This window comes from Micropterus salmoides, unplaced genomic scaffold (assembly GCF_014851395.1).
Source record: "Micropterus salmoides isolate LMB-PRFRI ecotype aquatic unplaced genomic scaffold, ASM1485139v1 Ms_hic_scaffold_19, whole genome shotgun sequence".
NCBI lineage: Eukaryota > Metazoa > Chordata > Actinopteri > Centrarchiformes > Centrarchidae > Micropterus > Micropterus salmoides.
Window position 1 is genome coordinate 31,386,010 of NW_024041039.1, and position 26,563 is coordinate 31,412,572.

The 26,563-nt window shown below is 39.4% G+C and overlaps 1 protein-coding gene across 1 annotated transcript; it reads right to left on the reverse strand.

The window, feature by feature from the left end:
- Positions 1-2,429: 2,429 nt before the first annotated feature.
- gsc (goosecoid) lies at positions 2,430-5,826 on the reverse strand. The gene is made up of 3 exons (XM_038728013.1): positions 5,316-5,826; positions 4,259-4,518; positions 2,430-3,100 (listed from the first exon to the last, which is right to left on the reverse strand). The coding sequence occupies exons 1-3, from the start codon at positions 5,629-5,631 to the stop codon at positions 2,951-2,953; spliced, it is 726 nt and encodes a 241-aa protein (XP_038583941.1). The 5' UTR covers positions 5,632-5,826; the 3' UTR covers positions 2,430-2,950.
- Between the last annotated feature and the right edge of the window lie 20,737 nt (positions 5,827-26,563).

Sequence of the window (26,563 nt, forward strand, 5' to 3'; positions counted from 1 at the left end):
TGTCACATGCTAGTAATAGTGAAAGTTATTTGGACATCCATGTGAGCTGAAACTCGAGAATTGTGGAAATTGGTAAAGTGTTGGCTACATACATCCACATGTCCACACATGTGCCTGCTGTTCCATACAGCTAATACACTGTAGAAAATTAAACCTTTAGTTTGATTGGAATCCCCCACCAAAGAATTCAAATTGTGTGGCTTTAAGTGTAGGTTCACACTGGGCTGCTGTTTCTTCTCCTGACAAAAAAAACATACTGGAGAAAATGTTGAATTATTTCAGCGTGGAAACATAAAACGTAAAAAATCGGATAATCTGTCAACTATCAGCTGCTATAACATTTGCTTTTTAAAACTAACTGAGCTTGTCTGAGAAACAGAAAGCAGAAATTGATAACGTTCTGAATATATTTATATTTATTTATATTCTTGGTTTTTTATTATTTTTAAGCGTAATCTGCCTGCTCTTTATTAATCACAATAGTTGTGGGTCAAAACCAGTATTTCACATTGTCTTAAGTGTATTATTATTATTCCCATGTTTAGTAAGAGTTTATAAAGGGCTTTTACGTTTGAAATGTGAATGAGAAATGCAAAAGCCCTATGCAGCACATATGGGTCTGATGCAGGTTTGACAGGCAGTAATGTTCAGAGCCTGAGTTCCATGAGAAGCTGCTAAAACTGAACACTGAGATTAAGAGGTAATTTAAGGATAAAAAATGACCAACTTTGACAGTATGAAGACCAAGTGACTTTAAAATGGTGATAAGCCCTAAAAGCATTCCAATTAATCTGTTAGTCCATCAACAGAAAATCATTGCTGATGTGGCAGAAAACATAGAGCAGACACCAAAAGAAACCTAGTTTTTTAAAGGTTATTTGGATTTTTATTTATCCACTTAACTATTCATTTGTACATTCTGCAAATTTTATTTCTCAATGTAAAGGTGGAAATGCTATTTCAAGCATTCTGCCAGTTGAGAAACTATTATTATATTTTTTTATTAAAAAAAACATTCAAAAATAATAAATTCAACCTAGAATATAGGATGCCAATTACGTGTATTTTTAGATTGTAGAATGTAGCTATCCTCAAGTTAATAAACCCCCAAATCCATGAAAAACAACACAGGACATGATTTCAGTAGCTTATTTGCAGCCCTAATGCTGAAGAAGTTCATTTTACTAGTTGTCTTTTATTTCAGTTGTCATGTAAAACCTAACATTTTGTGTTTATATAATACATTTCAGGGCCAGAATGGCATGTTAATCCATGCAGGGAATCTGACATGAGTCAGGCCAATCTCCACACATTCACAACCACATATATTGTTACTGTTTAATGTTTACTGTTTACGATGTAACATACACTCTGTGTCTACTTTTTTATGTACACCTGCACAGTCTATTGCAATTCAGTACCACAACTTTGTCATACATTCTACCTTTATGAAGTTATATCTAATGTTTAGGTTTTGTTGACATTGATGGAAATGTGTTAATACATTACATACATTACAATTATTATTGTTTGTTTATTTATTAGTCACAATAAAGGCTGTATTGTACTAAATTAGGCCTATATTGAGAGATGTTTCAAATTGTTTGTCCTCCCATTTTACTTAAGTGAGGAAGCAGAATATTACAAACCCCTCTGAATATAATGCAGTCCAGTGCAACAACACCACTAGCTATGAGCTCAGTGTTGCTGAATAAACACCTCCATGACAATGTTAAAAACACCTGAACATTAGAGGCATCTCTAAAGTCGAATTTATGGCAGGACAGTTGTATTGTACTGCAGACTGTACATGCGCACATAATAAAGTGAGAACTGAGGGTATCTAGTTGAATAACTGCGAGTGTCTTCAGTGTCAAGAGTTAGTCATTTGCACTTCTATAATTAAGGTAACAGGAATAAATGTTCATATTAATGTTTGTTGCACATGGAGAGTGTTTGCTTTGCACCAGGCCTTTCCTCAGAGCTCTGACTGGAGCTTCCACCGGTCTTTATTTTCAATATAATTTCCATGCAGCCCATCTCCTGCTTTCCTAAAACATCAAATGAACTGGGGGAGGGCAGTATTCATAAACCACTAACCATTCCAGTCATAAAGCACTAACCATGTCCATTGCTGGTGAATATATGTAACCTATTGATAACAGGCAGAGGTCATACCATCAGGTTAAAGGCAGGCGGAATGACTTTAGCTGTCCCATATTTCTTTCTCTTTGATCTATGCATTTAATTTAGCAGTTTTAACACTGATCTGACACCCCAAGCCAATCAGCAGGTTGGGCCACCAGGGTTTGTCCAGGTGCTCCTGATGGCGGTCCGGCAAAAGAGGAATGGGAGCTCAGCAAAATGAGGATTTTCTTTTCCAACAACCAAATGACATCAGGGGTCTCTCCAGCTCGATGACAAAAACAGACAACGTGTTGATGTTTCATTTGTATTTTAATGTATATTCATTATCATTTTAAGTAGGTTTTCTTTTTTTTTTGTTTTTGCAAATTAAAATAACATTAAAAAATTCGCCATATTCTTCTTAACAGCTCTGTGAATGTTTTTACAGTCTCCGCTTGTTTCCCGGCGGCGGCTGGCCGCTAATAAAGTTACAACGGAAAAAAGACCATGAATTACTACATTTAATATTCATAAAAATGTCACATATAACATTGCTACTATATATTCAGACATGCCAGTCAATCGTCCTGTCCCCTGGCCTGCGTAACAGTACAAAAAACTTAAATTAAATATAAATAGCGGACACAGAATCAATAATAAAATGTAGATATGTACAACTGTGCAACATGGCAACACTTTTCATCACACCACCAGCATGTCGTCGAGTCCACACCACTTTCCACGATATGTGCGCACACACACACACACACACACACACTCACACACACGCGCGCGCGCGTGGCCGTGTTGGTCGCTTTTAGTATCAGCTGTCTGAGTCCACCTCGCTTTTACTCTCCTCCGTTTTCTCTGCGGACGTTTTGGTCGATTTGTTCCATTTCTGAGAGTTCTCTGATTCCTCTGATGAAGACCTTTTCTGCCTCCTCCACTTCGCGCGTCTGTTTTTGAACCAAACCTACGTGATGAAAAAGCACAGTTTTAATATCGGAGTCTAAAGGTATTTCTTCTTTTAGCCATTTTTAGACCAAATGCCGACAGTTTGACTTGACAGGAGTAGGAATTAATTCCAACGCAGATTTGCCATATGAGATCTTTAATTATTCATCCTGTACTGGATAGCACTCCTGACTTTGCCCTTTATGCAGGGACTGAGTCCAAAAGGTTTTTGTTTTAGAGCGCTCTGTAACTGTATTTTTTAAACACTGGGCCTCTTTGTTTTTTAGTGTGTAGGTGTCGTTCAAACACAGAAACATTGTGAGGAATGGTGTGTTGATAAGTGGAAATATCCTTGTGTTTAGTGTTTAGCCTAGTCATTTTCCGTTTCGCCCAATATCACCAATTTCCGTCAAAGGGATTTCCGAGGCATTATAATGTTATTTAGATTTTTTATTCACAAACTAATAGGCTGTAAAAAATCATTTGATATCACCTGCAAGAGGCCTGGCGTCGTTTGGTGTTCAGTAGGCTAATCCGGTTACATGCTGGCACTAAAGTACTGTCGAAACTCACCCGGACTATCACTTCATATTATTATTATTATTATTATTATTATTATTATTATTATTATTATTATTTTTGTTGGTTCTCTTTGGTTGGTGGTTTTAGAAATGTAGGTTATGTTGAACTACAGCAACACTATAGCCTTTAACCACACAGCACTGCTGTAGTTAATTAAACTACACCGTACTGTAGTTAAAAGTGCCATACTGCAATATGAGCTTTTTGTGATTAGCTGACTAGCAGTGTATTTACATCATGTAGGCCTAATTTTGCTTATTTTAAATTATATAAAATTAAAAAACAAACTTAGATTAACTCGACAGACCGTTAAACGGTGGACAAAAGCTTACTTTACTATAGGCTAATTAAAACTTCTTGGTGATAACCGGACATTTGTGGATGGTAATAATAATAATAGCCTAGGCTAATTCCTTCTAGCCATCTTCTTGAGCGACTGAAGATGTTTAGTCCCCAGGAATTAATTAAACTAAACTCTAAACTGAAAGCAATCAGAATGGTTTGCCTGTTTTGAATTCAGAAAGAATTAGTGGAGTGAATGGTTTTAAAAAGCAGTCGGAAGCTGTGCAGTATGAAAAGTCAAAGCGCCTCTGACCTCGACTTTCTCCTCCCGGAGGTGGACCTTGCGGGCCAGCTGCTCCCGGGTGCCGACGTCTGGGTACTTGGTCTCTTGAAAGAGGCCCTCCAGAGCCTCCAGCTGCTCGTCGGTGAAGATGGTGCGGTGCCTCCGCTTCCTGCGGCAGTGTAGCTGGTTGAGGAGCTGCAGCTCGGTTCGCGACAGGCTGCCCATGTTCATGTAGGACATCATCTGGTGTGGGACCGGAGAGATCAGCACCGAACCCGGGCTGTCGTAGCCTGCACGGCGGAGACACGGAAAAACATCAACCACTCACATTTAAGGGATGTGTACAATGTTCATGAGTAATGTGGCTAATTGTAAACTCTGGCTTGGTTGTGTACATATAGATTACAGATAAATTAGCGGAAATCTGAAACTTTGGGGTAAACTTTGTAGGCTATTTTTATGCGCGTGAATATTTTAGTTCATAGGCTACATAAAAAATACAAACTCAAAGCAGTCTGTCCTTTTGTGTACACAAATAAGCCTATGTTAAGTTTATGCGTCAAGCAACAATTTGTAAACGGGTCAGTACCGTTTATCCTGGACACTAAACCCGCAACAGCATCGGGGTCATCAAACGACCGAGACATGGACATCACATGCCTCTGACATCAGTTGCGCATAATTTCGGGTGTTTGGAATAACTTTAAATATACAGATTCAGTTCATGCCTAAAATAACGTTGCATTTCGTTGCTTAGTTGATTGGAAATAATATTTTTGTCTTCGCAAGTATCTTTGTTTTGGAGACACATATTTAATGACATCGACGATATCAATCATCACAGCTTAACTTTCTTCAAAAGTTTAGTTATCATCTTCTGATTTCTGATTCAAACTATGCCTGGTGCAACGAATAAAACATTTATCACATCGTGTAAAGTAAAATTGCAAAAATAGCATTTTGTATTTATTCTTGTTAAATCAATGCTTCTTAGAAAAGAAGATAAATTGTGTTGATTTCATTGCCGAGGTGTTTCCTAAAGGTTGGTAGCATTATCAAGAGAACAAGTTTGGTTGCCTAGGCCTACCTGTCGGGATGCAGGGGCACTGCTGCGGGCTGAGGCCAGGCACAGAGCCGCAGCACGGCGGCCCTCCTCCTGCGCCCTGGACGTGCAGCTGTCCGTAGTAGTAGCTGTTATATCCTATCCTGGTCCCGTTCACAGACTGAACTCCGGGGGGAGGAGGCCCACATGTGGCGGAGTACAGTCCGTTGTAGTCGGTGTAGATAGAGTCCGTGAGGCCGGCGGACAGCACCACCGGGCCGCTCCGGTGCAGTAGCAGCGGCTCCTTGCAGCTCGGCCGGCCAGACAGGATGCTGTCTATGCTGAACATCCCGGCGGGCATCACACCGGTGCGCGGCGGCTCGTAAACGGGACAAGGAAAACACTCAGGGAAGTGAAACTGCTCGGTAAAATAAAATAGTGAAAGACTGAAATAGCTCTGTGCTCCGTGAAAAAGTTTCCTTAAGACTGCGTCATGATGACTCTGGAGGGTACTTTTCTTCCCTGTATGCGCGACTCCGCCGGTTCGTCTCGGGGATGCGGGCTGGTGGTTTTAATGGTAACAGTTGAGAGCATGGCTGGTTTTATACCCCGCTGACGTCACGGCGGAGCGGCTGCTCTGGGATCAGCTGCTGCAGATCGCGGCGTGAACGGCCACAGATCTGTGTATTGAGAATTAATTAAATTAAGATAATCCGCTGTTTGCAGACTTTGGAAACTCTGTTGCTGAGTCACAGAGGTTCTCCCTACAGAGTAATCCGATTATTTTCTTGTCAGGGAAGGCATCGTAATCTATTAAACACATTTGCATCAGTATTTACAATTAGGGGGCAGATAGGGCCGTTTCCATCAATTCATAAAGTCAGACCTTAAAACGATTCCCCAAAATAAGGACTTCATTAACCAGTTAACAATATTCAAATTATATTGGACCAGTAGGGTTTTTAAAAAATGTTGTCAGTAGGTTTAGAAGAGGAAACTTTGGGGGTTTTTTTGCTTTAGGCAAACAATCTAATTAAAAGAAAAATGTTATTATTAATTTACCAATTTTAAGTAGCCAGACAATTCAATGCCCATCAATAGGCCTGTACAATACAAAATGATTAGGCACAATACACTATGTAGGAAGGATGTGTCATGCCTTCCAGGTCAAGCTCGGTCTCTATAAACAAAAATATTATTATTATTATGAAATGATTCTTCATTATTAATTTAGCATCAGTAGCCTACCTATAGGAATACAGAATTACTCGTAGAAGCTAATAAAACTGTAGATTTCTAAGGACACGCTGTGAGTAAAGGGGCAGTAAAAATGTAATCAAGGCTTTTATTTGTTGTCTCTCCTTTCATACAGGACTAAATTAATATTAACCATATTTCAATGTCAGACGGAAGCCACTGAGCATTAGCTATACCTGGCCTTCATCTCATTATCCACCCTCCCCTCGCTTCTCCTCCGCGGGGAGCAGATCAGCGCGTTTCCTCCAGCAGCCGCCTCTCTGCGGGTCAACAACGCCGAACATTTCCCCCCTGACCGGGATAAGATAACGACCCATTATCGCCTCCATTCAGCCTGGAAAAAGAGAACTTAGACTATTGCATATTTACACCGCTAATCAACATGGGCTGAGTGGTGGGGGTTGCTGGTTACTGTGGAGGAACGTGGATTCCCAGTTCAGACCTTAATGGGACTCAATGATTGCATTTAACACTCAATGGGGTCTTAACACATGCTCATATCAGGCCGACAGATACGTTTGTGAATTGAAAATGTGCCGTTTAGATATGGGAAATGATTAGCACGGCAGGGACACAGAGTGAGAGCTCTGTTTGAAACTTATTGTCCTCCACTAATGCGTTAAACAACTGATTTCAGTCATGTCTACTTGTTTCCTTTCACGCAAATACAAATTAGCCTTTAGGCTATTCATTTTACTTAAAAAATATTTATAGGTTGCGCAGAAACGTCAGCCTACTACGCACACATTTGTTTGATGCCTTGTTGCAATAATGTGCCATATGGGTATATTAAAAATCGCATTAATGTATTTTTTAGGTAAAAACATGCCCCATATGCATTAGCCAAGTGAAATTAGAACATACATATGACCCCCTGTTTATTTATGTAATAATTACAATTTTTCCAAATTCACTTTATGTACTGGTCTTCATTTTCTGTTTTTCATTCTGTGTGGACCCCAGTCAGCTGTGGTGATCACATTTTCTCCACTGCTGTTGCACATGATATATCAATATTTGTATGGTGCAAGTAATTCTCTTTTATTGTTTTCACCCTATTCCATCACACCAATGGTTGCTTATCATACCAGCACATATGGATAATTCATGCTTTAAGAAAAATCTAATTCTATAAGGACCAAGAGTGTGTGTTCTAGAGTGGTGAAACCTACACAACTGCCTCTTAAACCTGATCGTTAGTCATAGTGTAGTCATTCTTCCTCACTGGCTGTTCTCACTATCAACAGGAAAAGACCTTAACCACAACTTCTTCAACACTTGGACCAAAAATGTACCTCTGTCCATTATTGTCCGTGAGTACTAGCAAAAACATTGACCCGGGTCATCACTTTACATCATACATTATTTTCATCACTGAGCATGTTTTGTCCTAACTGCACATCACTGCCATGAGGCAACAAGTGGAAAATAACAATTTAGAAATACATGTAAAAATAAACAATCAATTATACTTCATGAGATAATCACACACATGCATGTAGTTTTTAAAAAAACATTTAAAGGTTGAGCCTCCACTTCCTGAAATGTTATTCATGATGCAAAATTACACCCATGGAGCTCCTTATTTGATTAATCAGAAACATGTCATTTAATATTACATAACATGTAAATTGTGAAATATTTATAAATGCGGGGAGTGAAGGTCAAAAAGGCAATAATTTTTAGTAGAGAGTTCAAACTTCTTTAAATTATCTAATTCAATACCTCAGTTTTATTTTGGCTTATTCTTCTTGAGCTTAAAGACTAAATTCTCTCATCTCTTAATCACTTACGTAAGGAGAGAATCCAGAGTAATACTGAGGAGTTGCCCTGTGTTGCCCTTAACACAGCAATTATAGTTATAGGTTGTGGTTATTCTTTACATGTTTCTAGTGACATGAAAAGCAAAACAGGATTTTTAGGTTTCAAGTTAGATTAAAATTTTATTCCGTATCTACATTCCAGCTCAAATCATTTACAGGTGGATAAAATTTGAATTTGACACATTTTATTTTGTGTGTAATAGCACACAATTATGAGTTTTTTTCGTCTCCTGAATGCATGAATGTGATGGAAGCCCTGCTTGTTGGTGTCTTTTGATATGGAAACATGTTCTTCTTGCTGAAAAGCCTTTTCTGTAATGCAGTCACACTCTGATTCCAGCCCAGTAAAGAGTGGGAGAGGGAAAACACAGAGCCATATGCTGTTATTATTTTCACATTTATTTTTATATTTCTACTTCCAAGTGGCAGTGAAAGGACGAAGTCAAAAGAGATTGCCATAAAACGAAATGTCCATTTGGAAATAAAAGCTGAGGAAAAGCACAGTGAAAGCAGCACTTATAGGTGAATGGAAGCGTCAATCAGTCTGCAGATGGAGGCTGAAGACTAACACAAAGCTACAATAGCAGATGCATCTTTATATATCAGAGCCCTGATCTGTAAAACCTGGTTAAATACGGCAAATAAAACAGGGAGACTTGGCAATGTATCCTTCCAAGAGGAGATAAATACATGGTGAATGTTGTCCAGGCTTTCACACTGATGTCCTTTTGACTTGACTTCAGGAGAAAGGAGCATCTGCATAATTTACATAATCACAATTTCAGAAATACTAGGATAGATAGATAGATAGATAGATAGATAGATAGATAGATAGATAGATAGATAGATAGATAGATAGATAGATAGATAGATAGATAGATGTTGTTATACAGGTATTGAATTTATATATGCATGACCTTTTTAACATGTCATGTTTGGAGCACTCTCTGTACAAACTGTTTTTTTTTACTGAACCTCAGGTCAAGTGTGTATATCAGTTCTGAAATTAGAATTCGGTCATGGCTTCCTGCGTCCCAGTGTCTCCCAGATCTCTCTCAACTCGATGAATCATTCAAATGGCAAAAACATCTGTACACTTTCAGATAGTCTCTCCGTGAAAGCATTCTTGGTGTTCTACTTGGTTGTACACATGAAAACTGATTTGAATTGTTGTGTGAAGAACCAATCACTACATAAAGTGGGTGTGATCCTCTGATTGTTGATTTCCAAAGGTTACATAAATTGTCAGCTGATTAGGAGGATGGATTTCACATGCTTTTAGACAATCCGTCAAGAACTTAATTTGAAGCATACTGAGGCCGTTAAGGCCATGTAGGATGAACATCAAGGTGGGAAACATTTCCAAATATGCACCTGGCAGGCGTTCATGTCATTGATCAGCTTAAATTGGAGGCTGCCACTCCCAGAAGACATGATGTTTCTTTTACATTCTCTGATTCTCCAAAATTCTGTGCTCCTTGATGATAAAACACCTTCAAACACAGGTTGGTTCACTGTTTTTGTGGTAGTCATTTTGCAAGACTGCAAGCTAATGTAGTTGCTTTGTGCTAATGTGTTAGCTTGGTGTTTGGAGTAGCTACGGCTGACACTGTTTTGATCATCCAAGGCTGGATAACCAACTGGGCAAAATGGCTAACTTCCGTATGACTCCACAGCCTCATGGGCTCTAAAGGCCCTAAGTCGTCAGTATGGCAAATACTTTGTGGTAATTTGATTTGAACTGCAATTTCTTCGGTAATATGCACCACTACAGTGCAACAAAGACTGAAGATGAACTTAAGATGGCTCCTGCAACTTTACCTAATTCGGCCCCAGCAGTCATTTTTGCCATGGGACCCCTAAGCAGGATCATGTGGCCCTGTATATAAAGCATGTTAAAACGGAACTTTTCAGGCATGGAAACCAAATTTTCTATGTCAGCCAAGTAAAATGTTGTAATGTTGTAGAACACTAAATATTTGCAGTAGTAAAAAAGATTTAATGTTTACTAGTTTTAGATTTTTGGGGGGTTCTTATCCGTGATACACCAATAAATTTACTTTTTTTACTGTTGAAACTGTTGCATATGTTTTAAAAATACCCACAGAAATCCACAGTCCATTTTTGCAGTTCACAATGGGGAAAGCAAACCTTTCAACAGCTAAATATCCTCCTTATTATATGTATTCCACAGTGTTTATACAGATGTATTAACTTAACACAACATAAGCTTTGGGAAATGTAAAAAGTGTTACCAACCTCGAGCTCCCCCTACTATCTAGTAATTATTGAAAAAAGGGGATCTTGGTAGCTAGTCCAATTAAGCTTGTCTATGTCTTTGTACGTGCGTGTAAGTAATCTCAAAAGCAAAATACTGAGCTTACGCACCAGGGAAACACGCAGACTGACCAGCACGTTTCCTCTCACCTGACACAGTCCACTTTCCCAGCTAAACAAACAGAAGCAGCAGTCAGCCTCTGTACACTGCTGGGCTTGATAACTAGCTAATCTCCTCTTCACTGCTGCATGATAGGTACTGTCAAGTCCAAAGGGGGAGGTGGATACTGTGTGGAAATGTGTGTGTTTTTGCTGGAGTGAGGGTGTGTCGTGTGTAAGACCTTCATATGTAGATCTCATTTAGTAAATGAGATAGAAGAAGGGAAACTTTATATTTTGATGACGGGCAGATTAACAGTGGCAACAAAAATTAGGATCTCCAGTAACTCTGGGTGTTGTAATATGTGTCTATCTTTATTTTTAGCATTTGAACTAAATCCGACATCTTCCAATGGAAGCTTTATCTGATGGGTTAATAATAATATTGCCTTTTTTCGTGGGAAACGTGCTATTTTGTTAGATACGCTGTTATCACTACTTTCAATGTTGCTATCATTTTTACTGTCATTACAGTCAATATTACTAATAATAATTATTTTTACTATAACTACTACTTTTACTATTATTATCACTGTCAGTACTACTATAAGTAACACTATTACTTTCAATTCATTCTGTTGCTATTAATATTATTTTTCTATCACTATCACTATTTACATAATTATTATTTTTACTATTACTACCACTATTACTTTTTACAATTTCTAGGTAAGCATATTATTTAAAGAAGGAACAGTACAGTGTGCATCATGGTAAACCGCATTAATCATTGTATTGGTGAGTACATAGTAGTAGCATTAAAATTATGAAAATGAGACCGATGTTAAAAGCTGGAAAGCATCTGAGGTCTTATAAAAGATTGCAAATGTGTGTGTTTGTGTGTGTGTGTGTGTGTGTGTGTGTTTGTGAATGTGAGTGTTAGACACATACACAGTTACACATGCAGCCTGAATGTGGTGCCAGACAGGTCTGTGTGTGTGTGTATTTAAAGTAACAGACCTCTTTCAATCTATTGGTGGAGCCTCATTGTGTGGAGCCTCATTGAAATAATGCATACCCTTTACCATACCATTTCAACTAATTGCCCAACCTTTACCCTACCTTATAAAGATGTTATTTTTATTTTATTTTAGTAAGATGCCCCCCCACCGTCACACACACACACACACACACACACACACACACACACATAGTTACACACACACACACACACACACACACACACACACACACACACAGACGTATATACCATATTTATTGTACATGTCAGATCTGTCATGCATTGGCTGCAGCGTTGTCCGCGATGAAATCCATGTGTTGCTCAGAACCATTTGCTACAGGCCTTTCATTCCCACCACTACCCCATGAAAACCACCTGGTTCTCAAACAAAACCACAAAGTGCCTGTTGCCTGACCACAAATTTAATATCTGCCTCACACATCAAATGGCACGAATCACAAAATGTAGTTTTTGTTCAGCAGTCATGTACTTCACACATGACGTTCAAGTAAGTTGTAAACATAGTAATCCTTGCACAGAAAGGCCAATGCCTACTGGAAAACAAGTGGCAGTGATGAATGATGCTTGCTGACAGCTCAGGCTTCTTCTATGAGACACAGATTCTTAAGACAAAGTGTAATTCAGTTTTTCCTTGGTTTGTATGAGGCAAAAATAATAAAAGCCATCTTATCAATCTGAATCACAAAAATAAGCTCTATGGATCTTACCAACTCTGCAGATTGTTTACAGCAAAAAGCAAGTGCCCTGCCATATTAAAATACTTTCCCTAAAGTTCCCTAAGCACGACAGTCAGTGATGGGTTAGTCAAGGTCAATTACTTGACCCCATTTTTACATGTGTAATAACTAAACTTGTCAGTTATTGCAAATGATACTAAAAGGTAACAATAGTGGAATTAGGAATGTGGTGTGCCGTAAAATAACACAACAAAGCAGATATGATGATTTTAAAAAGTCTCAGTGGCAGAATCAAAGACGCCACTGAAAGCAACACAAAATGTTTTTGGACACTTTCATTAGTCTTCAAAGAAAAACCTATACTGAGGTTTTTTATCACAAGTACTGTACTTCGCTACATTTCAAGTCGGATCTGTGAGTAAAAACAAAAGTCACATGAAAAAGTCATGATAAACTGTGTGAGAACAGACGAAAGGAGCTGCAGCAGAGAAGAAGCTGCTGGTGTGTCTGCAGCCGCAGGAGGGCAGAGTACCAGAGAGCTGCATGTCCAGACTGTGGATGTATAATAAGATTCAAGAGAGAGAGTGAAGCAGCCTAACACAATATTCACACAGAAATACAGGTAATGTGGTAGTGGAAACAGACATCAATTAATAATTAATACTTTGTTAATAATAGTAATAATAACAACAGCAATATGTGATGATAATAGCAGCAGAAGGAAAAAGGAGAGGGACGAGAAAGCACGTTGAGTTAGTAAGATGCATTAATCGGAGTAACATGTAAAGGGAGAGGAGGAGAGAGGAGCTCAGTGCATCAAAATCCCCCGGCAGTCTGGGCCTATAGCAGCATAACTAAGGGATGGTTCAGGACTCACCTGATCAAGCCCTGAGTATGGGATTCATCAAAGAGGAAGGTCTGAAGCCTATTTTTAAAGGTTCAAAGGTGATAAAGGTTGCAAAAAATGCATTAAAAAATAGCAATCCATGAGTTTGTATGAATGACAGTTCAGTATACTTCTTTATGTCGCATGTACACTTTATATGTCTTTTTGCAATAACGGTTTACGGAGGAAAAAATATTCTGATTATTCCAACACCACATGAATGCACCGCTCACCCCTACCTTTCCAAGCGTGCAGGAAAAGCTACGGTGGCCGACACACTCAGTCGGCTCTTGTGCTAAATAATACGCGTGGGCCTCCATTTTGTTAACTTCTCCTAAACCAGTCGACTACTGCTACTGCTATTACTACTACTATTACTACTACTATTACAACCACTACTTACTTCGCTTCTTCTGCTTCGTACTTATTCAACGTAGTGACAAAATGCGCTCAGTAGAGTAGTCCGTTCGGGTTACTGTAGATACATGGCGATGTCTTTGTTAGAGGACCCGAGGTGTATGTAGATAGAAATGGCTCATACTAAGGTAATAAAAACATAATAGTCCACTATGTAAAACTGTCCACTGAAAACATGTTATGGGTATTTTATTTCATTTCTTTCAATATATCCTAAATATTAAAAACATGAACCTTTAAATGTGGAGATGGTGTCTGTCTACCGAACCAAAACTGGAACCTGGTTCCACTGTAGAGGAGCTTGATAGCTAAAGGCTCTGGATACCATTCAATCCAAGAGTTGCTCATCTGGTGCATTCACAATGGATGTATACAGAGAACAGGATACAGTATTGGAGGCAGGGCCCCATTCAGTCCTATGAAAGTTTCTTAGTAGCACAAGAAGCCAAAAAGCTTCATATTAAAGGCTAGCAGTATCATCAGTTAACAGTCCCATTGCATGTTGGCATAGTAAGCAGACACAAATGGAAAATCAAAGACTATAACACAACCAGCATGATTGGTGCATCTGTTTATTGAGGATGTCCACGAATGTTGCATTTAAAATGAATAAAACAGAATAAAATACCACAAAATGATAAAATCAGATAGCAAAAAACACAGAACAATAAAAAAAAGTCGGTAAGGATCTTAATAGAAAAATAAAACTTTGGACTGACATTAATAAAATGGTCATTTTTAAAGATTATATGATTATTTAAATTAACAGCGTTAAATAGCTGCTTTGAATAACTTCTATTTAATTTTTTTTTTACTTATTTGTCCAATCATAACATCAAATGTTCAACTTTTTCTGCACTGAGCTGTGATTACCTACCTGCTGCCTCTGCTGCGCCATTACTTTATGTTATCGTCTTCTTCAAATCCTGCCTTCATGTCTGATGAACTTTGACCTATACCGAGACCCTCACTCACACCACGGACCCACGCACCAGTCGGACCCTTCTCGCTCAGCTCGCAGACTTTACATTGTGAAAATGTCAGAGATTTTTAAATCACTCGAGGTGAGTTTTACAAATTTAAAACCTCGATGTATAAAAAATTCATAATAGAAGGATCTGTTAGGGGATTTTAGGCATAAATTAAGTACTTTGACCCTTTGTCGTCATAGTTATAGTTGATCGTGGTCATAGTTTTAAATACCGACACTTGTTGACCCATCCATCCACCCTGACCTCGTCTCTCTGTGGATGTAGTCTGTAATTACCAATCTCCTCCTATGCTCGTCCTGTAATCCTGAACATAAACATATGTTTATGTTGTCCATGTTTATGTTTATGTATATATCGTTCTGGGCCATTTCTTAAACATCTGATACTGTCATTGTTCTTGGGAGGAAAGGCTCTCTCAGTTATAAACAGTTGAGTAAAATGTTTTCAGAGCATTCGAAATAACCAAACCTTCAAAATCAGGACGGTGTAAAAATATTCACACTATAGAAACAAAGTGTTAACATAAGAATATGGATTTAAAGTTTAAATCATTTTTACATAACTTTCTTGGACAGATGAAAACATTACAAACAAATCAGTGTGTTCTTAATTCTTGTGGTTTTGTCAATGAAATGCACTTTAGAAGCATTTAAGATTTTCCTAAGAACAGCCCTTTCAAGCAGCTCAGATTTCAGGAGGCACATGAATATACAGACTATTCAAAGAGGGGGCGAATGCAAACGTCCATTTTCAAAATGGCAGTGTTGTACCTGCTATTGAGCCCTTGCCTGTGTCGAGTCATTTTCTACTTAAATGGTTTCAATTCAGTGCTAACGTCATGCTGTCAGAGGACAGAAAAGGCCCAGCCGCTTTCTTTCAGGGGTCATCAATCATTCATTATAACCAGAATCCATCAGCCAATCCTGGTAATTACTGATCACAGGCAGCCAGTCATGTGGCAGGATCAAGGAAACACACACACACATTATGCACACTGCTGTCTGACCATGTGTCATGTCAGGAATCAGAAACACATTTACACATTAGAAGGTCTGAAACATGCTCTCTGACTCCCCCCTCTTTACTCAGAGGTGCTACTTAACACGCCTTGGAATTATAAGAAATTCAAATCAGCTCTGCACTCTGTGGCAGGAACATAATGGAACCTAGAATTATTCTATCAAAACAAGCCAGCACAGACACAGCCAGGGAGCATTCAACACATTAGAATTTAAACCTCAGCCCTGTCTTAACACAAGACTGCACTGCACTTTAAAATGTATTTTACATATCCACATAGGATTGTCATGGCAGTGTGTGAAAGGGGCATTCAGTACATATTTATATCCAACTCCTATCATTTTTAACACCTCAGTGTTCATTTTCACATCGTTGCTCTTTTCGTTGTTTTATCATAAGTCTGATCCCGTCATGATATGATCCTACATGAGATGTTTCAGGGTAGAAATATTGCCTAAATTCTATCATTTTACCAGCGTCTGATGTCATGCAAAGTCATAATGATCTATACCTGAAATATCATTGGAGGGCACTCACAGCAATGTACATTTTCCATAAAAGAAATAAAACACTTATCATCTTAGTCATAAATCTCTTTGATATACTGTTTTGGAAATACCTTGAGACTGCTACAAATGTTTATGAACTTAACTGAAGTAAAGATAGGGTACATCATTATAAATGGAATCAAAGCCATGGAAGTCATGTGAGTGTAGGTTGTCAGGTGAAAAGTGTCAATCTATGGCTTCTATTTGTGTGCTGATGATTGCTGGTTAGATTTATGTGCATGCTTTATGCAATTTCTCAATTTGCACATTGAAGTGGAGAAGCTGACATTTTTAAACACCTGGCTGAGGTGGATAAGATACAATAAAGGCTGATGGAACGAGTAGACGTAGAAGTAGACCTTGCTGTTGTCAGAACCTGCCTCTTTTTTCTACTGTAAACAAAACATTCACCATCTTCATCTGGAGGGGAACATAAATGTCTGTCCATTCAATACTTGTTTCACTCAAACCACCATGGTGGCACTAAAGGAAAAGCAAGAGGATCACCAAAATCTGTATCAAATTTAGTGAGTCCCATAGGCGTCACTAGACCCTTTTTCCTGGAGCACGTGCCCCTGTATCCATGTGCTGTGCCCCAGTGAAAAAGACCCCGTGGCATCTTTTTTGGATGTGTAAGGCTCAGTAGTCAAGTTAGCAACAATTGGCTGCATCTGCAACGTCCGATCAAGTTACAAACATATATGCAACTTTCAAAATAAAACTACTTGTTAATGTGAAAAGGCATGTAGTTAATGATATGAAACATCGCAAAAAACGAGTCAATGTTGACAGCGAGTGTTTACAACGTTGATGAGAGGACAAAGAGGGACTATCCTTCTGTGCACAAGAAGAGAAAATAACTCAGTCAGGTAAACTTGTGTTCTCTGAAAGTCTGATGTTAGCAGGTTCTTGTGTAATTTAGCTTAGCTGCAGTGAGTCAGCCAGCTAACCCAGCTCAGCAGTGCAACTATCTGTTTTTGTCTTGGTCGCTTGCCAGACTGTGATTGAACAATATTAGAGTGAAATAGAACTGCGGCATGGAAATGATAACTGTGTCGCGCATGAATATGCGTTCATACGCGCGTGCACGAACTGCAACTTGCACATCCGGCTAAGTGGTGCTACAGTCCGCAGCCGGACTTTGTTGCATTCCAGCAGCAACATTTGTGCGACCAGTCCAGACAGCACACAGATGTGATGGCACTCCTCATAGGCACACATCATTTTAAAACAAGACAGTGATTATCTGTTTATCAGGGAAGGTTTTAACATAATTATTTTGAATGCTCTACCCCAGATTTGTGAAATGATCCACTGTTGACCATAAAGAAAAGTTTAAACCACAATTAACTATCCGGTTTCTTCAGCTTTTGCAAAAATCAGCATTTAAACTTGATAGAAATAATGATTTGACATTTATCCTGAAAATGATGAAAATCGAATGATAGGAATTTTTTTATCATGATAACATTTTTGGCCATACCACCCAGCCCTAGTATAAATAGTATTTTAGCTTTCAAAATGTTAAAGAAAACCTGGGAGACAGTTTGGTGGGCCTGATGCAGCTGATAACATTAATATCTAGCAAGTATTGATATCTATTATTTAAAGGGGCTAAGCTTAAATTTGTCTGTAGAGTAGTGTATGAGTATGCTGGATCATAAGCCAGTACGAGTACAGTTGATCCAAATCCAGTAACAGCACAGATCCAGTCCAGACATCTTTAGCAGATCACACAGACCCAGTTCAAATACAGGCAGCCTCAGCCAGTACGAGCACAGCCAGAGATGTACAGCCAACAGCAGTCTTTATGAGGATTTGTCTAGCAGAGGTTTCCATTCAGACTTATAACAGAGACAGACTGCTTTAAAGAGGTGGTAGTCTGCTCATTTTCAGGATCAAAATCTTATTTAGGGGTTGTACCAGAACAGGTTTACATGGTTTAATTTTCAAAAAACACCATATTTTTCTCATACTGCACATTACTGCAGCTCCTCTTTTCACCCTGTGTTGTACGCTCTCTTGAGCTAGAGAGTGATGCGTCTTACTTGTACAAAATCTTTGTTGGGAGTTGCAGATGCGCAGTTCCCAGGTAAGGACTACTAGCCAATCAGAAGCAGAGAAGGGCAGGTCATAAGAAACAAGGTACTGTGATCCAAATCAAAGCCGCTTCAGACTGCGACCGTAACCTAGCAGATGGTCCACAACATCATTGTTCCACATCTTACCATCAGGACTAAACGTTGAACTGTTGCCGGTGTTCTGACGATCTATGCTGCCTTGCCGAAAAATGCTACCATAGCGCAAAATCGATAGACTCGACTCTACTCGGCCCTGCTCTGTTTTCCATTGCAGATAGTACCCAGAGATAGTACATAGCTGGTCGTCATAGCGACGTAATATTCAATGCGACACACACACCAGCGATCCACACAGCTTTCTCTTTTTTAAGTTAAAACGTTTCTCATTCCTCAGAATGTAAAGACAGATAAGCGGTATGAAAACCTTCCAGCTGTGTTTTCCTCTGCCGTTGTTGCTGCAGCGGTCTGTGTGACGGCGGGAGCAGAGGGCTCTGTGAGTGGGCGGCTGGCCGGCCTCACACGCTCCTCCCACGGGTCACAGCAGGCTTCCCCCGCTGCCACTTGCGGAGCTCCTCAACTCCGACAATATTCAAGCACATTTTTGTTCCGCCATCACTTCTCATAAAACTGTCAATATTGGAAATCTACACAGCTGATTTCTCACCTCAAAACTTCTCAGAAGTGGATTTAGTGATGAAATTCCATACGAAAACTGTAAAACTTTCTGTTGCTGTGATGATGCAATGATGATGCAGTGAATAGTGACGATTCTCTCTGACCAATCAGCAGTCTGTCGTGTTTTCACGTTACATTTTAGTTTCCCTCAGCTCGCTTGGAACCTCGACGGAGGTGAGGTGATATGAAAAAAAGTACCTGGAAGCAGGTACAGGTGCAACATTTCTACAATGGAAAACCAAACAAAGGCGAGTCGAGCCAAAGGGCCTCCGCTCAGACTAGCTTGGTTTGAGGGCGTGGCTGACCCCGCTAGCTGCTTGGCAAGCTTTATGACGCGTTTTCATTGTGACGTCACAAGTAAAGGAAGTGAAGGGCTCGACTACAAACGAGCTGTTTTCAAGTGGTTCTGAGCAGAGCTTTCTGTGGGAGATGGGAACTCCCCTTGGGCTTTTTCACTTTGCAAACCTGTTACATGCACAAAAAAGATATATAACTCAATAAAGGAGAGGGAAAAAGCCAAAAAGCAGAATACCACCTCTTTTAAGGTAGTAGTGAGAGCAAAGCAGTGTCAGGTGTGACTGTGCAGCAGTGGCAAATTGTTTACATGGCTCACAGGTAACATAGCATACATAAATTAAGTATGTGTGCTTATGCTCCGGTCAAATCTCTTTCTGACATGGCCAATATTAATGGGCTAAGAAAGGGAAGCTGGTAAGGCACATACTAACACATTTTATACACTTCAATCAAATATAAATCAAACATTTACATGAGGGATGTGAGGGCCTGTGCCCCACTAGAGAGTCATGTCTAGCAACGCCCCTGGTGAGTCCTTTTGCTTTATTTACCTTAAAACAGATTCAATTCTTGTTTTCAGTGATTTACAACAATGTAGAAAAATAAAACATGAACACACTCTCTGATCTTTTTGAAAAAGCAGTAGTAATGACTATCAGAGATATAAAAAGAATGAATAATGAATGAAAAAAAAAAAGACATACAGAGAGCGAATGAAGAAGGAGAGAAGTGACATGATGACATAAAGCAGTTTTGGGCAGCTGCATTTCACCATGTGTTTCTGCTTCCAGTAGCTCTGGCAATGTATATGGCCCAGACGTGGACAGTATGCAGGGCTGGTGGTAATCAGTTCTATCACACAATACTGATCTATGATCTGTTGTCATTGCAGTGTTAAGACAGAGATTGTCAATAATAATTATGTTTGTTTCGAGATTTGGAAGTTGAGGGTTGCCTGACCTGAGGGCCAAAATATGGCAGATAAGCTTTTTCTGTCTTTTCCATAAACCACATTTCCCTCATAATAACCCTGTTGTTTCCTGCCTCCTCTCTTTGTCTTTGTTGTTTTTAGTTTCACTACATTGATAAATGTGTACAAAGTATTTTTTGATCAGCCTTGTACTTGCTCCAACATCTGCCATCAACAGAACAATTTGTGAGTGTCTTTGCTAAATATTAACCACCTACTAAACTTTAAGTAGCTCATTTGGCCTCAGTTTAGACATAGGCTGACTTAAACTTCACTTTTACAATGCTAACCTATGCCCTATAGTGCAGGCTGCACACTGGTATAGCATGCACACGTGCTAACATAAGTCCTTTCAGTATGCATACTGTGATCATTCACATTCTTAATGAAATAACCAGTTCATAAAATAAATTCTTCAAGTAACCAAAAAGTTTGTTACATTACTTGCTGGTCTTGCGATGAAATGACCAAACAAGCAGTTCAATTCAATTCAATTTTATTTATATAGCGCCAAATCACAACAACAGTTATCTCACAGCACTTTTCATAAAAGAGCAGGTACTAGACCGTACTCTGTGATGTAGTGTAGTGAAGTGAGAGCTTTCAATTGGCTGTAACTTTGTTTTACTTTGATGAAGTTGTTTATTAAGTTTTTTGTTTATTTTTTATTTTTTCATTTTTGGATTGTTACAAATACTTTGCTTTAAAAGTACCAAAGAGTCAAACAGTGAGAAAAGGTACCTAGAAATTCCCAGCCTTGAGGTGATGCATCGTGACGCATCAAGGAATCGAATCAAATCAAATTGTTGACCTGATAATCGTAATCGAATTGAAACGTTAGACCAGTGAAGATGCACACCCCAATATAGGCTATGTATATGTGTGTGTATTTAAGTGTATTTATTGAAATCATTTACAATCCTTTAAGGTTAAGGTAAGGAACAGCCATCAACACACACAGCCTGTATATGAACAAGTTTTGTAAAAAAGACTAAATCACTCAGTTCCACAGAAACCCGACTTTAGGATCCAGAAGTTGAAATTTCCAGTTGAAATTTTTGACTGGGAACTCAGAAATTCTGACTTCCCAGTGCAACTGGAACGCACCAATATCATCCCTGCACAGTCAGCAACATATGCAGGCGTGATTTAGTCTCCCCTTCTCTTTTGTGTCTTTTGTTTGGCGAAATAACTTCAATGATAAATTAATCTATTTTAATTCAGTTTCTGGACTTTAATAACTCCTATGTTTCAGTACGGTTTCTGTTCCTGGTCAAAACTTTCTGCACATTCAGAATCGCTCCCGCATATCTGTGTTCTCTGACATGTCCAGAAAAAAGTCAGAATATTACAAAACTAACTAACAAAACTTTTATGACAATTCATAATATGCCCCATACTCTGCTGTGTCTAGCTCTGCTAGTGATATCCCCTTCGGACAGTTTGACTGACACAGTTTAGGACTGCATGTTGCATGTCAAACTGAAAACACTCCTATTGGTGAAGCATCACTTTTTGCCATGGACACGCCCTTTGCACTGCAAAACATTTGAAGTCAATTGGCTTAATTGTCTAGAAGTTTATTAAAATACAGAACCTGTAAATCACCATAAATGATGATTAAAGTCAAAATGGCCAACTTCCTGTTGGGTCTAGGGCATTGCTCCAAGAGGCTTTTCTGTTTTTCTTGGGATGACACATGTGCCACAAAAACTTCATGCATCTAGGTCAAGGGGGGCTGCTTCATTGTAGGGACACTTATTGTTGTCACTAGGTGGCGCTATGAATTTTGGCATGTAGATGTGTTCAGGGCAAACAAATATGTGAAAATTTGTCCAGATTTGAGCATGTACAGGGAAGTAACAACAATTTCCTGTTCTATGGCAAAACATGGAACTTTGCCGCCATGCCATGGACACGTCATTAACAAGCTGGAAGCTTCCGGTCTGAGACGTGAATCCAATACGGAAGTCCCATAAACCTGCATTCTATTGAACGACCAGCAGGGGGCGACTCTTCCATTAGAAATAATGGTAAAATGACCCTACTTCTCAGCTGATTTATTACCTCAGTAAACACTTTCCTGATGATTTTATGGTCTCAATCACTACTTTCTTCTTCAATAGAACCTGATGTTCATTTAGTAAATTATGGTCCCCTTTACAGGAAAATAGACCATAAAGCAGAGTATGCTTCAGGGCGGCATTATCTGTGATCATTGACAAGTTACCATAGCAACCTGTCAATCAGGCTAGAGTGACTCGAAAGCACAGAGCTGTGTAAATTTAACCAGCGCCGTTGAAAAATAACAGTTAATTAGGTGAATTATAGATGCACCTAGCTAAGCAAGCTAACTAGCTCCACACACGGCTGTTAGCTCCACCGTCTCGTCCAAATTACTTCCGGGCTCTTCCTGGTTGCAAAAGAAAACCACATTGCGGCGCCCTATCGGCCAAACTCGAGGCTTCAAAATGGCAGTCCATAAACCAACAGGTGACGACATAATGACTTCGTCCACTTCTTTTATACAGTCTATGGTCATTAAGCGAAAACTCACAAGCTTCACAACATAGCATCATAAATGTCTTACTCCTGATGTCCACTGAGTCCAGCTGTGTCAAGTTACGGCTGCGCCATGGTTTTGTTCCATCCTCTGCTCCGCGTCAACTTCCACTGGAAGTGTCTCAGAAGCGTTTCAGCAGCGGAGCGTGTAGCCTGCCTCATGTTATTAAATTGTCACAGCTCTCTGTTCCGTCGTTGCCACGGCTACATATGCCACAGGGAGCATTCTAGAATCATTTCAGAAGTTTGTGCTTCTACTATGATTAAGTAGACTACATAGTTAAATGGTTTCTTTTTTTGTCTGTTTTAACTGTTTTTATTGTTGTTTTATGCTTGGGAGACCGCACAGAGTGTTTTATTTTGAAAATTCTCTGTGCCGTTCTGTGTCTGACTTCTTGCACCTTTTGATCTGCTCTGTGCTGCTTGACGCAGCTTCCGTCAAAAATAGACCCGCTGCTTATTACCTGCGTAGCGGAGTGTCTGGTGGACTCTTTACCTACAATAGCCGCAATGATGCCATCTGCAGCACAGCCGTAACGTGACGCAGGTGGACTTAGTGGACTTTGCGGGTTAAGGCTCTTCTGAGACAGTGTTTGGGAGGGTGTGGCTAACCTGCTTGGATTCCTCACAGTGTTAAACTTGACACTTCCGGTTGCCAGTAGGTGGTGCTATGACTTTGACTGAATATTTGCACATGGATGTTGTTACGTCCCGTAAGATCCTGTGTTGGGGATTGTTTGTTTTTCGGGTGTTTTCTCTCTCTTTCTCTCTCGTTTTAGGGCATCGCTCCAAGCTTTTTTGTAGGTCTGATACATGATACATGTGCCACAAACATTTTGCACATTTCAGTGAAATGCGATCTTGGGGGCTGCTTTTAAGAGGGCAATAGCAAACAGTTTTGCCACACCCATACACAAAAACCATGTGACACGAAAATTTTTGCCACATTTGAATTTGTTTTCGTGAGTTTTTGAGTTTTTGGGGAAAGAAACAAAGAGAGAATTCCTCGCATTTCAATAGGGTCCCTGCATGTTTAACCCTCGGGCCTTAATTAAAACCTTTTTTCTTCAAGGTCTCAGGTTATGCTACAATGTAATTAGTTAGTTAGTTGAGCTTTTATATATATATATATATATATATATATATATATATATATATATATATATATATATATATCAGGGAATCTAACTGAGATCAAGATCTCTTTTGTAAGAGAGGTCTTAGAACAAATTACGTTCTCATTCACACAAATGTAAAATCAATCACAAATTGTACTAAAAATATTATCTAGTAAATCTTTAAATTCCCTCAGTCTTCCCCAGTTCAGAGTTCAAAGCCAAACTGTTTAGTGATCTGGTTTTAAATTATTAGCTCTGAACTAAAACTCAACTAAAGATTTTAAATATCTTGGCAAGTTAGATAGCAAGTCCTTTTAAGACAGAGGTATGCTGGTGCCATCTAGATGCCAGTGTTGATCATCAACTTGCTTGTCTAATGAATCGAATGGCACTATTGTAGACAGTTTGCAGTGGTTTAAGGGTAGTGCAGTAGAGTATACATGAAATCTACATAATCCAGTGCAGATGGTATGGTGGGTTGTATAATGTCTTGTTCTGTGAAGCCCTGATTCACAAGAAGAATCTAATTAGAATTTTTGAGCAAGATGTTCAACATAAGTTTTAAAACGGTGTCTAACTAAATTTAAGTATTTATAATGCAGTACTCTATCATTTACATCTCCAGGTTTTACTGACTTGCTAACACACAGAGCTAATGTTTCATTACATTAACGTCCCTTTCATCTTGATGTAAAAATAGTCCACACCTTAAATGTGCTATATGTAGGTTTTTAATGAAATTAATCTCTTTTTATTGCCTATGTGTGGAAGGGTTGTTGTTACCTCAAACTCCACGTAAGGATAAAAAAACAAAGTTTTATGTGCTGAAGCCTGACAGGCCAAACGAGAATCAAATCGACCTTGGGTTGAAAATACAGTCAGCATCCGAAAGGCTTAACATTATTGCAAGCATGTGAAATATATTGTTATCTTGTGCTTAAGTTGGCTCAAGTTAGATAACATTAGCTTGCTTGCTAACACTGCCCAGTTGCTGCTAACGTTATCTGGTGCAAATTACTACAGTTTTAGTATTTTGCAATTGCTCAGTTTAGAATTGACCAAGAGAAGTTGGCAAAAGACAACAAGCTGTACAAAGTATAAACAATTTTATTTATATGTACTAATAAATAAACAAGGACTGTTCTGCATCTGTTGGTCACGGGCTGGTCGGTTGCTCTGCACTGTGCATGCATACCAGTGGATACCAGCAGCAGCTCCTGCACATTTGCACACTGTAAACAGAAGGAAACAAGCAGAAACTGACCAGCAGCAACTTACAGCAATTTAGAAACATATCCACCCCGAATTCAACCTGACAGACACTGTACCAACCCACATAATACAAAATATATGCCCAGGGAAAGGCTTCAATAATATCTTAAAGACGTCTGGGGTCCCGTGTCCACTCCACAAGATGAAACGGCTGTGTCACCCGAAGCTGGTCTCCAAACCACGTTTTTTCAAGAAAACACACGTGAAACGGGAAATGATGCGAACCCACACACAAAACAGCTGTTGTTTGTTATTATAAAGATGGCAATTATAAAGACAAAGAATCTGGGTGAAAGGATGGATTAGCACACGCAGGTAGCAGGGGTTGTCTGAGCTACAGAGAGCTGGAGGGGAGTAAAAAGTGTTGCAGTGAAAAAGTAGCTGCCTGCTCTCATTGGCTGGATATGGATGTCAAGTCGGACGACTCCTCCAGATATTCGGCATGCTAGATATCTGGCAGACGTCGGCGATGTGTCAGGGAGCTGTTTTGATGCGTTGTTGAGTAGTTCACACATAACGACTGGCAGGTGCCAATCAATCGATGATATACCCCTGATCACAGCCTGATCACAGCCTGACGGTCGGCAAAATTGTACCTGGTTGCAATCTAAAAACTGCACCGCCAGTTTTCCTTCAACAGGTAAATGTTTCTGTTACAGGCAATCAACTTGCGCCACTTCCTATTTGAAGTGAATGCATAAAAAATCCGTGCTCTGCCCTCCTGAGTTCCAAATAACGTTCGCTGCAACATAACTTATAACATTGGGTTTCCTTTGACTACTCCACAAAAATCATCTAATTAGTAAGTAGCCTACTGCTTAACATAGAATGTGTAAGTTAAAAATGTATGGTGTGTATGACATCATCTCCCATTCAAGGCTTCACAGTTGAAATATAGTGACATCAAGTGGTGATGTTCTGTTACTTAAGACTTAACAACACTAACTTTTATGGTGCATACATTTATAATTCAACTATGCACTATCCACACTATGTTCAATCTAAGCTACATTTGACGTTTAGCACAACTGGTGCAACAGGCTGCTGCAGTCTGGTTTCCTGACTTTACACTCTGCTAGCTGGACCCTCCACTGCATAGCATGGGCCCCCAGTGATTTGCTGCGTGCCTTCTCTGCTGGACCTTGAGAGGCCTGATAAAAACCAAGTGTGATGGCACACCATCAAGACCCCGGGCAGCAGGGGAAGAGGAGCACAGTGCAGCCCTGAAACAGAACCAGATTGTTGAGATCTGGGAGGTATTACCTAGCCAGCACCTGGCC